Source organism: Cygnus olor, chromosome 4 (genome assembly GCF_009769625.2).
Source record: "Cygnus olor isolate bCygOlo1 chromosome 4, bCygOlo1.pri.v2, whole genome shotgun sequence".
Taxonomy (NCBI): domain Eukaryota; kingdom Metazoa; phylum Chordata; class Aves; order Anseriformes; family Anatidae; genus Cygnus; species Cygnus olor.
This window is the reverse complement of record NC_049172.1, coordinates 45251516-45266913: the sequence shown is the minus strand read 5'-3', so window position 1 is coordinate 45266913 and position 15398 is coordinate 45251516. Positions and strand designations below refer to the sequence as shown.

At 53.5% G+C, this 15398-nt stretch overlaps 1 protein-coding gene across 3 annotated transcripts; it reads left to right on the top strand.

The window, feature by feature from the left end:
- Positions 1 to 721: 721 nt before the first annotated feature.
- Positions 722 to 14632, top strand: TMEM150C (transmembrane protein 150C). 3 transcript variants are annotated; one of them, XM_040556530.1, is made up of 8 exons: positions 722 to 1131; positions 4700 to 4781; positions 5798 to 5851; positions 5972 to 6004; positions 6107 to 6174; positions 8750 to 8877; positions 11212 to 11389; positions 11727 to 14632. In XM_040556530.1, exons 1-8 carry the CDS (start codon positions 993 to 995, stop codon positions 11933 to 11935), a joined length of 891 nt encoding a protein of 296 aa, XP_040412464.1. In that variant the 5' UTR covers positions 722 to 992; the 3' UTR covers positions 11936 to 14632. The 3 variants fall into 3 exon arrangements, with proteins under 3 accessions (XP_040412464.1, XP_040412463.1, XP_040412465.1); XM_040556529.1 differs by having other exon boundaries at positions 901 to 1131; positions 4697 to 4781; XM_040556531.1 differs by lacking the exon at positions 722 to 1131 and adding an exon at positions 2389 to 2593.
- The last annotated feature ends 766 nt before the right edge of the window (positions 14633 to 15398 follow it).

Here is a 15398-nt window from a genome sequence, read left to right as displayed (position 1 = left end):
GTCGTGGGAAGAAGGTGGACGTGCAGTTTGGTCCCCAGTGGGAGCACTGATGTGGTTGAGTGTGCATAGGAAACGCCCATACACTGTAAGGCATCGGGAGGAGGAAATATTAATTAATGACAAAGCAAAGCTGTAATTTTGAACATTTGTGTGCATTGGAGCTGGTCCCTGTTCCGGGCTGGGCGACTTGCCAGGCACATTCCCAGTTGCCCAGCAGGGAAAACTCAGCGGGGACTGGGACAGGACAAGTCCTGCAGCAAGTGGATGCCAAACCCCAACCACAGGGGTTTGGGGGGGGGTCCCCCTCTGCCTGCCCCCGTCCACAACCCATGTCTGGAGGTGGGGATCGAGGCAGGGAAGGAGAAGGCCATGGAAGCAGGGCCAGGTGAGCTCGCAGAGGGCTTCGGGACCGTTTGGCAAGGGAGACAGGCACTGTGCTGCCGAGGGATGCAGCTCAACAGCAGGGCACCCACGTGCCGCACCGCCCCGGTCACGCTGGTGGCTTCGTTGAAGCCGTGAATTTTAATTTCTGAAAGGTCTTCAGCGAGCCTGCCGTCACCAGCGCTCTGAGGGACGCCATCTGCTCCAGAAAGCGCTCCTGTGAACAAAACGTCTCGAACGCTAAGTTTACTGAAAACGAAGCTGCTTTAACAGCCCATCTGCCGCCTCGTTTTCCTTCCAGCTTGGGCTGGCGGCGGAGCTGAAGTGACTCAGGCGGTTTCTGGTAGCTGCCGGGCTTCCCTTTGTGGCGGAGCCGCCGGGCCGGGCGCTGCCACTTGGTGCCGGCTCCACGGGGCAGTTGCAGCCTCGGCCGCTGCACGCTGAGGGTTGTGCAAGGCCAGGCTCCTCCTGCCCGTGTTAGCCAGCCCAGCGCACTTTTATGTCGCAAGGGGGGCCCTCGCTGGGCCCGCTGCTGGTGCTTTCAGCCCCGCGTTTACCCCCGGGGTGCTGGGGCTGCCCGCCTGAGGGGTGCTGCTCTCCAGCCGCGCCTCATGGCGGGGCCCCGCCTGGTCGGGGCGGGGACGGCACCAGCCCGGCCCCCTCCTTCCCTCCCTGCCTCTTTCCCTGCCTCTTTCCCTGCCTCCCTCCCAGCCTCGGCCGGGGACGGAGCCGCCGCCGCCCTCTCCTCAGGTAGGAGGCGCGGCCGGGGGCAGCGCTGAGGGGACGGGGGGTGCCGGGTGTCTGCTCCTCTGCCCACCACGGGCACCGGCGCTCGGCCGGCCCCGAGGCCGCCGCTGGATGGGGTTCGCAGCTCGTGAAATTGACGAGAAACTGCCAGGGCTGCTTCCCGTCGCGACGGTGTCGCGACAGAGAGCCGCCGCGGGGCGAGCCGTGCTGGCTGCTGCTGCCTGGCTCGTCGCGTGGGGCGGGCGGCCGCCGCCTTCTCCTCCTGCTTTTGGCTCCGCGGCCGTTCTCCAAAATGCTCTGTGGCCTGGTGTCGGGGCATGCAGGCACGCTGCTGCAGCTTATCATCATCATCATCATCATCATCGTCGTCGTGCCGCTTGCGTACGGGCCCTCGAAACGCACTGGCGTGTGCTAAACTTCGTAAAGCCGTACTGCTCCGCTACCGAGGTGGCCGTGCCTGCCCTTCCTCACATCCACGTCTGTGGGCGAAAGCAACGTGAGGAAGGGCCCCCAGGTGTGCCTGGCAGATGACACGAGGGTGCTCCCCTTAGCGAGCCCTGACGAGCTGAGCCACCACCCGCTGTAACTGACGGGCGTGTGTTAGCGGGATGGGAGCTTAACTGCTTGGGGGGGTGCCATGGGGCAGCGGTAATAAAAGCAGAGCCAAGGGCTGAGCATTGAGACAGGAGAATGGGAGTGGAGGTGGGAGAGGAAGCCTACGCTGAGAGAAATCTCCAGCACATCCTCCGCCAGTGCCAAAGCCTCTGCAGCTGTGCGCCCTGTCCCGCGGCAGGAGTGCGCCTTGGCAGGATTTCTGTGGTGCTGGTGTGAGGCTGTGTGTCAGGAGGGGTGCCCAAAGCATGTTTGTGGTGCCAGCACGAGGCTGTGTGTCAGGAGGAATGCCCAAAGCATGTCTGTTTCAGCCCTGGGAGTCTGTGGCACCACAAGGCATTTTGGTTGCCGGAGGCTTTCCTTCTCTGCAAGCTTCAAAAAACAGAAGACCAATGGGTGTGTGCAATTCCCAGACACCTCCCAAACATGTTTATTTGGGAAAATATGGGCCTGCGGAGATGGCTGAAGTGATGGCTCAGATTTGGCAACCCTGGTGCCGGCAGCAAGGCAGAACAGAGCTGTGGAGGGGAAGGTTGGCTTGGCATCATCCCCACGGAGCAACTAACTTTCAAAGAAATGATTTCTACTTTTCCCAGGGAGAATTTAGGGTTATTTTCCCACTGCTCTTGGCGTTTTATTTTGGCTCAGCTGCAAGGGAGGCCGTCGACTGGATTCCTCCTTACCCCTGATGCTGGTGGAGATGCTGGTCTTAGCACGCAAGGGGGTCTCCCCGCCTGGAGACAGGAACGTGAGACACGAGCGGGTTAACCCGAAGGCAGCAGCTGCGAATGGGCTCCGTTGGCCACCAGCACGGAGCTAGGCGGGGTTGGTGCAGGCCAGCCTTCAGAAGGAGGTGAGGTGATGTGTAATTATTTCTGCACCCGGATAACGCAGCGGGGAGCCAATGAGCCGTGTCCAGGTGCAGAGTCCTGAGTTTAAACCGTCCTCTGGGCATGCCGGAATGGCTGAACTTCTCCAGGCACGTGTGGGACGTGACAATGGAGGGCATTATAAGGTGTCTGGTCCAACCACTGCCTGCGAGCCCTCCCTGGGTGGGTGCAGCAGAGGGTATGTGTGCCCCTGCCTCGACATGGAGCCTGTCTGGAGGGCTTGGATGGCAGCGACTTCCTTCCCCAATTGTGGAACGCAGCCCCCATCTCTGCGCGCTGCCTCCCTGCCCTGCCCTGAGGGACAAGCCCTGTGCCACCTCCCTCTCCCTGCGACAGACAATGCTGAAGTAGCTCACGAAGGCTGTGATGCCGTGGCAGGGAGGCATGCTGGCATGTGAGGAGCTGTGGTAACCCGTTAATGAAGACAAGTGTTCTTTCTGGTGTTTGCTTTTATTGCATACGCGAATCCTTTGTACCTTCCCGAGGGGGAAGAGTCATAAGACCTGCTGTCTCTGACCTGAAAGAACTGTGTTACCTTGCTGTAGTCCAACTGCTGCAGTAGAAAGCGGGAGAGCTGCGTTAGCAGCAATTAACTCACAGAATAAACGAGGGCTGTGATGGGAGCTAACATCTGCCTGCCTGCTCCCCTGCGGCCAGGATGGGATCGAGGAGCTCAGCTGCAGCTACAGGGCACCAGCAGTTCAGAACCGTGCTGCCAGGCTGTGGCAGGGACGTTGCCACCTGCCTCAGGATGCCGCTGCATATTTATGGGCTGCAGGAGAAAAAGGCAAGGGCACCGCTCGCAGAACAGCTGCGGCTGCTGCAGCAGGGGCCGGGGGGAAACCGCCCTGCCAAGAGCTTTGCGCGTCCTTCACGGAGGGCGAGGAGCAGAGACGAGATGGGTGGGGGAATCCAGCCCACCCGCACAGACGATTCCTTCTGGTCTGCTGCACCGTGACCAGGATCTGTGTGCGCGCTGGGGCTGCCTGCCTTTTATATTGACGTACGTAATGCTTGCGTGGCTTTGTGCTCTCTGTGTGCAATTCTTCCTGCTCCCGGGCTGGGGGGAACCAGCTTGCCTGTCATTTACGTGGCTTGTGTTTTAGCCTCGCTTGAGGCTGATGGTTTTGTGCGAGGCTCGGGGTGCAGCGAGCCCCCCGGTGCAGTTCTGTGCCCCCACCAGGCGACGCGCAGGGTGCAGGGAAGCCGGCACAGCCGATGTGCTGCTGCCGCTGTAGGGAAAGAAAAGCAGGCGCTGGAGCAGGGAGCCTCGCGTCGTTCACTTTCGGTTTGCGTCCCTCGGCAGCGCCGGTGCCTGGAGGAACACTGGCAGAGGACGGCGGAGCGTGAGGAGGTATTGGGCTGGGTGTCAGAGGCGGGTATGCGCAGCACAGCAACACCACGGTGTTCCTGGATTGCATGTGCTGCAGGAACAGCCCTGTCGTCTCAGATCCTCATCCAGTGGGACATTGCCTGCAGGATGCGTGCTTCCTCCCAGGAGGTGTGCACGGCATCCGTCTGCCCCGCACAGCACCAACACATCAGGACCTGGTCCTGTTTCTTGTGCCTCCTCCCGGCAGCGCTCTGGTGCCGGTGCTTGGGCTTGGCTCCGCTTCTGGCGCTGCCAAACGCTTTGGCTGTGGCCAGGATGGGAGCTGGCCGTGTGCTTTGTGGCAATGGGGAGAGAGCACGTGCACCTGTCTCCCTCCACGCCGCAGGCCATGCCCAGACAGCATGTGTGGAATGGGTAATGACCCCGGGAAGGAGGCTGCGCTGCCGTCTGCCTCCGGGAAGGAGCAGACAGCTAGGGCTGCATGTCTGCTGGAGTGACCTTGTGCAAGCTGCCGAAGGAAAACACCTGGAAAACCACCCCGGTTCCATAGGCGTGTCTGAAAGTCTCCCCGCCACGCTCCAGGCTTAACCTAAGGAGGTTGATGTCAGGGTGCTTCGGCACCTGTGGTGCCTTCAGCTGGGTGCTCTTGCTGCTTTTAACATGGGGGGGGCGGCAAGGGAGCTGGGTGCCTCTGCCCTCTTTCCTTTGTTTTTACTTTGCACTTTGTTTCTAGCAGGTATGGACGCGAAGAAATGCAGTGTGTGGATGTTTTTGCCTCTTGTGTTTACCCTGTTTACGTCAGCTGGATTATGGATAGTGTAAGTTATCTCCTGCTGGTTATTTGAGATAGCAAGTTAGCCCCGGGCAGTCTGAAGTGCTGCTGTGGTGTGGGCTGCGTTTCAGTGGGGAGTTTTTTGGGGTTGCTTTGTCCTCGAGTTACTGGGGGGCAGGAAGGACATGTGGTAGGGGCAGGGGCCAGTCTGTGGAGGAGCACATGTGTTTCCTTGAGGTTTTGTGCTCCCCGAGCCAAGTTCCTGACCTTGCCTTCCTTTTGGCACGTGCTGCTGGGAGCCACCTGAAAAACAAGAGGCACAAACAGAGACGTTCCCCTTCCTCGCCTTTTCAGTAAATGACTCAGCAGAGCTCTGGGAGGAGCGCTCGGGCCCCGCTTTGGGGCGCAGAGTCCAAATGTACAGCGTGCAGCCCCGTACGGACAGCCTTTTCGGCAGCTTCGTGCCGACACCTTGCTTTCTCGCTAGCCCTTCTTAACAAAAGGCACGAGGCGTGCGTTTCCCTGAGCTGGGCTCTCCCCAAGCACGCAGGCAGACAAGTGCAGCGTGAATCCGAGAGCAGTGTGTGATCAGCAGTGGTGCTCAGCCCGAGGGGGGCTGTATCGTAGGTGACGGCTTCGGCCACGCGTTGGTGGATGTTGTTTTTCAGCAGCAGGGGCAGCTTAAGCTGCTTGTCTGACCCCTCTTGCTGGTAAAACGGCTTTTGTGCGGGGAGCAGAGTGAACCAGATGAATCCAAGGCTTCAGATTAAAAATGAAAACGTTTCCCTGGGTGGTTATTTTTTAATCCAGCTCAGTTCAGTGACCCTGATTCTCTACCCGGCCATGCAAAACAGGTGTAGCACAAAGATGGGCACATAGCTGGGCTGGGAAAAGAGTAGAGAGCAAAACCACCTGCTTAAGCAGAGAGAAGGGTTTGCCTCTGGCAGCTCCTGGTTTTGCCTGACCTAGTGCCAGTGTGCTCTGAGGCACTCACTGGGTAGTTGGAGTGATATTGGGAATAGAAGCCGGAATGAGGTTTTCATCTTCTTTGTTTTTTGACAGGTACTTTATAGCAGTGGAAGATAACAAAATTATTGCACTAAATGTACCAGAGAGGTAAGAGGTGGCTGTGGGTTTTAACTTTCAGTTAGTTGTTTCTACATGATAATTAAACGATAAAAGTTAAATGGGAAAGAAAATCTTGAATCTTGGTTCCTGTGCACTTATGTCTCGTAGGAAGCCTGGTTCCAAAAGACCACCTTATATAAGGTGAGTGCGTGATTTCCTTCCAATTACTGCTCTGATTAACAGTTGTTATTTGTACGCCTTTGCCGCCCTGGAGTTACAACAATATGCTTTGTGTTTTCAAAGTATTGCAGGTGACGCTCCTCCTGCAAGCTGCGTGTTTAGCCAAGTCATGAACATGGCAGCATTTCTAGGTAGGAATCACAAGGAGAATGTTTCTTTCTCTCTCAAAATTGGTTGTAAGAAGTCATTGGAACATAAGTAGTATCCGAGATGTATTGTTCTTGGATAGGCTGATGTGAAATCCTTTAAGCTGTGATTGCTACTGATTAAGCCAGGATTGTTCTGTCTTCAGCTGTAGAAAGACAGTATGAGGCTGGATGCATTTGAGATTTATTGGTTTCTGATTTATCCTCGTATTTTTAATTATCTCAGCCTTGAATCAATTGTGACTGTTTCTCACTGTGTGTTGGATTTCTGGTATTTGCTGCACGTGTGAGATAATGGCACGGGAATACTGGGAAGTGCAGAAACTGACTGTGCAAAATATTGCCTGGGCCGGAGTCTCCCCATCCCACCTCTTCCCAAATTCCGTTACTGAAACAATCCAAGTTGACTGGCTTTTTCCAGCAGCAGATGTAAGAGTGAAACATCACGAATAGAAGGAATACCTGAAATGTACAAACGCTGGCAAAAGATACCTGCATTAGGGTCTTAAAACTGTTTATTACTTACACTTTTACTTATTTTGAAGAAATGATCCCAAACTTAAATGGGCCAAGAAGTCATTATTTTAACTTGGAAGTGCTGTTCTTTAGTAGCACTTGCATTTATCTTTTCCCTAGATGGGACACTTTTTGGTGCTGCCAGTTTTGCTTTTTCCACCGCTGCTTCCTGTGAAAGGCATAATGTTTCCTTCCGGAAACCTGAGAAATTGGGTTGAGTTGAGCTTTGGGATGAATCCAGTCTTGTGCATGTACAAGACGCCTTAACAACCTCAGTCTGATGTAATGAAAATGAGGCTTATATCACGTAAAACCTAGTGAGATGAGTTCAGTCGTGAACCCTGTTATGAACTTGCTTATTTTCAAATATCACTTCAGGGAGGACTGTATGCATCCTTACCATTTGTTTCTGTGCGTGGTTTCATTTCAAGGTCAGACCTTGTTTTCCACATCAAGCCAGGGTCTCAGTTAGGTCGAGGTGGCTGTCTGACACCAGTGAATAGGTGCCTGCCTTCTCTGCCGCCTCCAGGCAAGGGCCTGCCCGTTTCTGCTGGCCACTTTGTTCAGGCAGCCCCTGTGGGTCTGCACCGGGTCCCACCGGTCCGTGGGCTTTATGGAAGGGCAGGACCTGCCTGTGGATCCCTGTGGTCTGGGTTGGTGTGAGGACAGCAGCCGCCTGAGCGCGAGGGCAGGCTTCAGGCCTCTGCGGGTGCTGCGAAGAAGGGCAGGCAAACAGAAGACGTGCAGCTTTTTGGAGCCCAGCTGTACCGTGCGCTTCCGTTGCACAGCTGCAAGAAGAAATGAAAGCAGGCGGTCTTTCTAGACTGCAAATCTGTTGTCACGGCGTCTCTGCTTTCTGGACGTAGCCAGGCTGGCTGCAGCAGGTTGGGTTCCTCTGTTGCGCTGGGTGCTTCTGATAGCTGCCTCTGGCTTGTGCCTCTGTTGGCTTGGGTTGTGTCCAAGCCTTTGCTGCTAGAAGCATTGGCTTTACTGGAAAATCAGAATGACGTGGTTTTGCAGGTAAAACAGCAAGGTGACTTTCTAATTCCCTTTTGTTATTCCTGTCAGTGTTTTAGGAGAAGCTCGTGCAGTTTCAGGGGGAGTGATACCTGTTTTGTAAGGGACTCGTCCTGTAGATATAACAGAAAAAGCTCCTGCAGGTGAGCCCAAGTAGTCAGAGGGTGTCTGTCCCTGGCAACGAGCTGAGGATGAAAGCCAGAAAACTTACTTCTGTGGGCAGCAAAGCTCTCTTGCATTCAGGCATTCAGAGCCAATGGTGAGACACTAAATTCCAACATCTTGTGCAGTTGGGATAAAGCTGGGTATTTTTCACTTGCAGCGCCCTTATTTTCCTAAACCATGATTTTGGTTTATACTGTATTTTTGTGGATAGCGTAGGTGTAACTTGCAAACACAGACGATTTACAGCAACATGACCTGCATACCGTCTGTTTGATCGTAGCAGTTAGGTGTTTGGCAGCAACCAGCAAATTTCCCTTCTCAACTACCTTGCTTTGCAGCGGTCTACTTTGAATCCCGGATGAAGGCAGATTGCCTGGCTTTCCGTGTTGTTCCGTGCAGTGTTCCCTGGGGAGGGCAGGAATACACAACGTGAATATCTCCTGGGGTTATATCATATCCCCTGATATATCATGTATCCTATATATCATGTGTCCTGACATATCACAGCGCTTTGGTGAATTGTGAGTTGGAGGGGGCTGCTCTTCCCGTCTTCGCAGAGAATTCGTGCAATATTCTGGGCCATTTGCTTTGGTCAGCTTGGGTAACGCTTGAAAGATTTCATGATATTCCTGGCACCTACTGCTCATTGCAGGGGAGGACGAGAGATACTGAAACCCGCAGAAATACCAGTGTGGTGCTGGTGGGTTTTCTCGCAGGGCTGGGGTTTGGTGTTTCTCCTCCAGGAGAGCTCGGTGAGCCCTGCCTCTGGGTGTGAGGAGGCTGAAGGCTCTGCGAGCCCCAGTGAGGTAGCTGCTGCAGCACGTTACGCCGAATGACCCACCTTGCCTTCTCTCTTTCTCAGCACTTGTCGTCGCTGTCCTGCGCTTCATTCAGCTGAAGCCGAAGGTGCTGAACCCGTGGCTGAACGTCAGCGGCCTGGTGGCGTTGTGCTTGGCCTCGTTTGGGATGACCTTACTCGGCAACTTTCAGGTCTGTGTCATGAGCTCTTGCAGGCTGAGAGGATTTGCCCGGGTCCTTGAGTTACACATGCCTGGCTGCACCCCAACCCTCCTTGTACCCGCTCTGCCACCTCTGCCTGCCCCTAAGGGGGCTCCAGCGATGTGTGGAGATGAAGGGACGTGATTTTTCATGTATTTCACGCATGCTTGACCTGCTGAGAGCCAGTGCAGGGAGCCTCCTGAATCTCCTGAGCCCTGGGGTTTGGTGCAGATGGTCGTGGGTAATCGGACTGAGCTGGAAGTTTGCAGCTGCATCTGTGCTAGCAGATGCACAGCTGCCTGTACAGAGCTAGCAGGCAGCTTAACGTCCTTCACCCAAAACTATGTTGGTTAAATCCATCTCCTGCTTGTCCTCAGACTGGCCGCGAGAGGGATGCGGCAGAGAAACGCTGCCTCTCTCCCTGGTGTGACAGGGGCCTGGCTGAGGTCCCTGTAATTCTCCACCCATTCCGCAACACAATCGTTACAAACAATCAAGCTGTCAGCTCCACAGCCTGCTCGGTGGGGTTGCGCATCCACCGTCATCGCCAGGCTGTGTCTGTCAGGGCTGCAGCGAAAATCAAGGCGGTAGAGCCAGTGGGTCGCGTGGGTGTCCCTGTCCTGCTGCTGTCCTGATACCCTGCCTCTTACTGGGATGCAAGTACAGGGCCCCAGCTGCCAGGAACTGGGAATGGTCAGGGCTGCAGAGAATCTCAACTCTCTTTGTAGGAAGGGAGATGGCTTTCCTGCTAATACAGGAAAAAATGCTTGTTCTGTGAGGGGTGAGTAGCTGTTTGGGTTGTGGAGCAATTGCTGGAACGTTGTGTCATCCACAGTTTTCTCTTTTTTGTCCTTGTTTGTTTGTTTTTGAATGAGGTGTGAGCTCACTTGGTTATTCTGGACCTCTTGCTAACTCCACATCCCAAGCCAAAAACTTGTAGGTTTGCTTTTTCATGAGAGATTCCCAGACAGGAACTGCGAGGCCTTTGTAAGAACCACATCTAGGTGGGAGAAGGATGTCTTTATTGTGGGGACTAGGCACAAGGAAGCAGTTTCAACATCTTGTTCCTTTTTTCTCCCCCTCAGAGCAAATGCTCATTCTTGAAAAGTGGATATTTTGAGTCAGTCATGATTATAAATTTTTGGACTAATAATCCACTTCTTGTTAGCTGTATTCTTTCTTCGATCTTGTGCCAAACCATGAAAGCATATGGTAATGAGACTTTAGTCTGTGTTTTTCCCTGCCTGACTGCAGAGCTGAACGTGGCGTTAAATCACATTGCTAGAAAATTACAGATGGGGTGTTTTGGAGGGACGTGAAGGCTACAAGTCCCATGCAGTGCAGGCTGCCTTGGGAAAAACAGCTCTATCCTATTTTTGCATCTACCATCATTTGAACCTGCCCTTTCTGGAGGGGAAAAAAAAAAAAAAAACAGGGTAGGGAGGAGAGGGGAGGAATCAGTGGAGGCAGGGTGACTGGTTAGTTATTTTGTAGATTGGGGATTGTTTGATGGGAATTGGTTAAATCACAGAACAGGAATCAAGGCTGCAGGGAGGAATTATGGGCTGATGGTTTCTTTTCTGGAAGAGCCTCAGAGGGAAGAGGGAAAATGTTGGGCCTAAGCCTTATCCATAGTGGGCTTTCTGAATGTGTTTGCATCCTGGAGGGATCTCTTTGCAGACTTGCTCATGGAGCATGGCTGTCCCTCTCTCTTACAGCACTGCACAGTTACTAAGCCCCGTGAGAGATGGCAGCTGAGGGATGGAAAAGCACTTGCACTGCAGAGGGGTTGGGCTCCTGTTGCTTCTAGCCCTAACACTCGAGGGTGGATGGGAGAGGGAATGCCCAGGCAGCCTTTTGGTGAGAGAAACTGTCCCAAACAGGAGTGCAACAGAGGTGACAGGGCTCTGGCCGCCCCCTGCACCAGGCAGCGCTGCCCTGTGCAGCTGGCATGGGGGGCCGCAGTTCCCTGCCGCTGCAGGGAGCTGAACAAGAGCCCAGCGTGTTGTCCTTGCCTGCCCTGGCCGTCACGTCAAGTCAGGGAAGTACGCGGTCCTGAGCTTCGCGTAGGTGGGTCTTGTCAGGGGGCTGCAGAGGCGGTCCCCGGGTGACTGGGTTTTCCACTGTGCCTGGTTTTGGGCAGAAGATCTGCTCGACTGTGACAGCTGTCAACTCATCTTGGTTATCTCACACCACCCACCTCTGCATCACTGTCTGACACCCCAGTGGTTCTCGCTCTCCTCTGTCCCACCCTGGCAGCAACCCAAGGTACCTAGCAGATGATTCCTGTTTTGTCCAGGCGATCACTGTTCTGTTTCCTCCTAGCTTTCAAACGATGAGGAGATCCACAACGTGGGTACATCGCTGACCTTTGGCTTTGGGACTCTGGCGTGCTGGATCCAGTCTGCCCTCACCCTCAAGATCAACCTGAAGAACGAGGGACGGAAAGTGGGGATCCCACGGGTCGCCCTGTCAGCCAGCATCACCCTCTGCGTGGTGCTCTGTATCCTTTGGTTCTGCTCTGTGGCAAGCTGGGTATTGTGGTGTCCAACTCTCCTTGCAGCAGGGAATGCTGGTTCTTCTCACATCCACCCTAGGAGCTCAGAGCATCTAGGAACACTGCTGAGATAGTTTTCAAGGCATGAATCTATGATCTGTTTGTTTTGCCACCTCTGTTTTACAGGGATGCACTGCTTGTCTGATGGGCTGGGTCAACTGTCATCCTGGTGGCTCTGATGGTCAACATTTTATTATCTTCCTGTTGGCTTTCTCCCATCCTGGCTGGTATCTCTGCTCCCGCAAGCTTTCCCAGGATGTTTTCCTTGACTTACCTCTTCCAGATTTCATCCTGATGGCTCAGGGCATCCACATGCACGCTGCCAGGATCCAGTGGGGCCTGGTGATGTGCTTCCTGTGCTACTTCGGCACGTTTGCGGTGGAGTTCAGGCACTACAGATTCGAGATCGTTTGCTCTGAGTACCAGGAAAACTTTCTGAGCTTTTCTGAAAGCTTGTCGGAAGCCTCTGAGTACCAGACAGATCAGGTGTAGCCTGTCCTCTGGCAGGGGGGAGGGAGGCAGGCGTGGTCCCATGGTTCGACATGACCTCATTTACACTTGTTTTGATGAGTTTGTTTTCCACGTGCAATCATGATCGTATTGCCAAAGGGCTCTGAGAGTGGCTGTCTCATTAAGAGCCACACAAAAGCAGCTGCCTGCTGGAAGAGGGTTCTTTCTGAACCGCGGTGCCAGAGAGCACGAGGTGTTTGATTAGTGCTACCAGGGACTTTGTCAGCAACTCTGTCGCACTCTTGATGCTGAAGATGTTCAACGGCCAGTCCTCACAATGCCCCTCCGAGGTAGGCACAGCTCCTGGAAAGGAGATGAAGGAAACAAACCTCTCTGGGCGCAGAGTCCTCAGATGTCACTGGTTCCTGAGTCACTGGGCTGCACCTTTCATGTCTTACTGCGTTGTTTTCTTGGCTGCTGAGCTGACAGGCGTAACCTGGTAGCGTAAGAACAGCGGCCGTTTCTTCTGGACTGGGAATCTGACCCAAAGGGACCGGCACTTATGGCGAGCAGGTGGGGCCTTTCTTCCATCCTGGAAAGCAGCGGAAGGCACAGCAGGGTTGGGGAGACACCACGCTGCGACCAGGCCTGCCTGGCAGCAGGGAGGACTGCGGTGCCCAGGCCCGAGGAGGGTGCACACGGGAGCGCTATGCGAGGTGTGGTGTTGCGGACACCACAGTGGGGACTGACGGAAACAAGGTGCTGAAGGAAGATGGGAATGGCTGTATGCTCTAAAGATGACCCGGAAGAGGCTGCTCTTTTAAGTGTTTAGTGTATCCACTACATATCGTGTAATATTTTAAAAGCTTTTTTTTTTTTTAGTTGTTCGCAGAGGGGTAAAAGCCTGCAGTGAAAATGGAATCATTGCAGGTGGATTTTATGGGGCAGAGGGTGGCTGGTTGGTGGTGGTTTTTTTTTTTTTTTTTTTTTTTTCCTCATGGACTTAGAAGTCAAACTTCAGACACGCTTCAGCCCTGCGTGGGATCCAAACCTCTCCATGTGGCCAGTTTTCCTGAGAGGACTTGCAAGGTACTTGGGGGCAGTGCTGCCCTGGAGGCTGGGGGCCTCGGCCTGGGGATGGCAGGCGCTGGATGGAACCCGCACAACTACGCGAGCTTCTCCCTCCTTGGGGACATGGAATTAACTGGACCTTTTCTCAGAGCTGAGTCACCAAAAGCAAGAGTAGCTTTGCTGTGCCCTCCAGGTGGAGCTTGAATTCAAAGGCTGATGGGAATATAACAAGAAGAAACTTCCTACAGCCAAGATGGTCTGTGGGCAAAGAGAAAGCAGGAGCCCAAAGCCTGTATCTGAAAACCTCTGAGCATGGGAAGGCTGCTGGATTGGCCAGGCAGGGGATGGATGGGAGACATTTTCCATTTTCCTCAGGCTCTCCTGTCTGAGCTGACACGGGGCATCTCACTGCCCCTGCAGGAAAAGAAGCAGGAATGAAAATGGTGGCAGGAAGCGTTTGAAGGGCAACTCTTACCGTACCATGGCATTTCTGACAGAAACGGAAAGGGCACGAGGGCGTACAGTGCTCTGCAAAGGTCAGGGGCCAATCCAGCAAGGAGAAATGGTCAAGAAAAACTTCTGTCTAAACCAGCATAAAGGGAGAGTTCAGCCAGCCCCCTCCTTGATCCTTCTTGGGCCAAAAGCCACATTCAGGGAGGGAGGTGCTGAGGCTGCGTGTCGTCCCCCGACACACTGGATGCAGAGGGAGCACAGAGCAGTGCTTTAAGTGTGTTTTACTGTAAATAGTCCACTGTAGGTTTTTTTTTTCCTAAATCAATTACTACTTTCAGTTTATCATTTTATATTTTGTAATAATTTTAACAAAGAAAACATGAGATGATGTTTGTGATTTGTTTTTCCTTTTCCTATATGCAATCCAAACTGAACTTCAGGTTTTTGGTGATAACTCTGTACATTTCTTACAGTATTTCTAAAAGCACATTTCAGTATAACTAAATGACAACCGATATACACTGAAACATGACCACTCAGTAAAGTGCTTTTATGGAGAAAGAGAGTTTTATTTTTGTCCCCTATCCCATGCATAGCTTTATGAGGGCAAAGGCAAAACAGAAGGCGTTTACACCGTCATGATGCAAATTAACACTATACAAAGCCAGGGACTGACTACTCAGCCATGCAGGCACACTGATTGTAACGGTGCTAATTAGCAGGCTCTTTCTAAGAGGAAGATCACGCAGCCCAGCGAGGCAGTCGGACTAGCTGCCTCACAGCTGCCACCGAGAGTTTCGGAAGGGCAGTGCTGGGATGAGGTGGTTCCCTCCCCCAGCGCTTTTCTCTTGCTCATTCTCCCTGCCGCAGCCTCAGCAGGGCCAGCTGTGGATGCGCAGCAGGGCTCGGGGAGGCGGCACGCACATGCTGCTGGTCTGCTCTGGCCATTTGGTTGCCAGAGCCATGAGGGCAATCTCCAGCGCAGCCGCACAGACACGAGTAAGCAGCAAGCGATGCCCGTGCACCAGGTGCCAGCAGCAAGGTGTCAGACTGCCTCTGCCCTGGCATGGTTTAACCTCACTGTGGCTCTCTCCAAGTCGCTGCTGAAATCACGAGCTGGGCAGGGAGGTAATGCTGCTTCCTCTGCAGGACAGGCTTGTCCGCCACCACAAAATGGACCAGGGACGGCGAAAGCAGAAAAAAACCCAAAGTGTTTTAAAAAAAAACACAAACAACTAAAAACAAACAATTGCCTTTAGGTGCTGGGCTCACTGATGATAGATAGCAAGGCTAAATACTGGAATAGTAAACACAATGAAAGCAAAGATGTGTCTTTATTGGCTACGTGAGGAAAAGCTCCATGACCACTGCTATAAATTGGCACGATTTAGGTAGGGTGGGTGAAAAGATCTGGGGTTTGATTCTCTTCAAATACAGCAGGATATGGCCCTCAACAGCAGTTGTTTGCCAAGGTCTGCTCAGAGCTGACCCATGCTATGCTGAGTGGTGCCGCTACTGAGGAGGAGCTCACCCGTTAGCATTAAGGGAGATGCTTCAGAAACGCAGCCAAGCTGATGTCAGGGCTCAGCTGGTGGGATCCTGTAGCCCAGCACCACCCGGCAGCAGCATGAGGTGGGTCTAGAATTTAGTTTTTAAGGAATGTAATTTTTATTATTCACTCTGCTTTGGTCTCTAGGCTGGCTGTTTTAGCAGCACCCAGACACAAGGCGTGCTGTTTTGTACCTAGGACCTGCTGTGGGTGTAGCCAAGATTTAAGTCACTCCTGGTCTAAAGAGCTTGCCTGCACCAAGGGCTGGCTTTTTCTGTGGCAGCCAAAACGTCCTGCACAAGGAACCCCACACCGTACTTTCCATCCATACCTGCACTAGTCGTGGGTCCAATACATGATGTGGGTTTGATAGTAAATTCTGATTAAGGACAGTATCACCTAAAGTTACACGAGGACAATTCAGCTGGAGCA

What these genes read in the sequence shown, in the direction of transcription:
- TMEM150C (XM_040556529.1), top strand. Translation starts at nt 993, where the DNA reads ATGGCGGGGCCCCGCCTGGTCGGGGCGGGGACGGCACCAGCCCGGCCC. An exon ending in GCACTAAATGTACCAGAGAG is followed by an intron (nt 5,852 to 5,971) that starts GTAAGAGGTGGC and finishes TATGTCTCGTAG; the next exon opens with GAAGCCTGGTTCCAAAAGAC. An exon ending in CCTTACTCGGCAACTTTCAG is followed by an intron (nt 8,878 to 11,211) that starts GTCTGTGTCATG and finishes GTTTCCTCCTAG; the next exon opens with CTTTCAAACGATGAGGAGAT.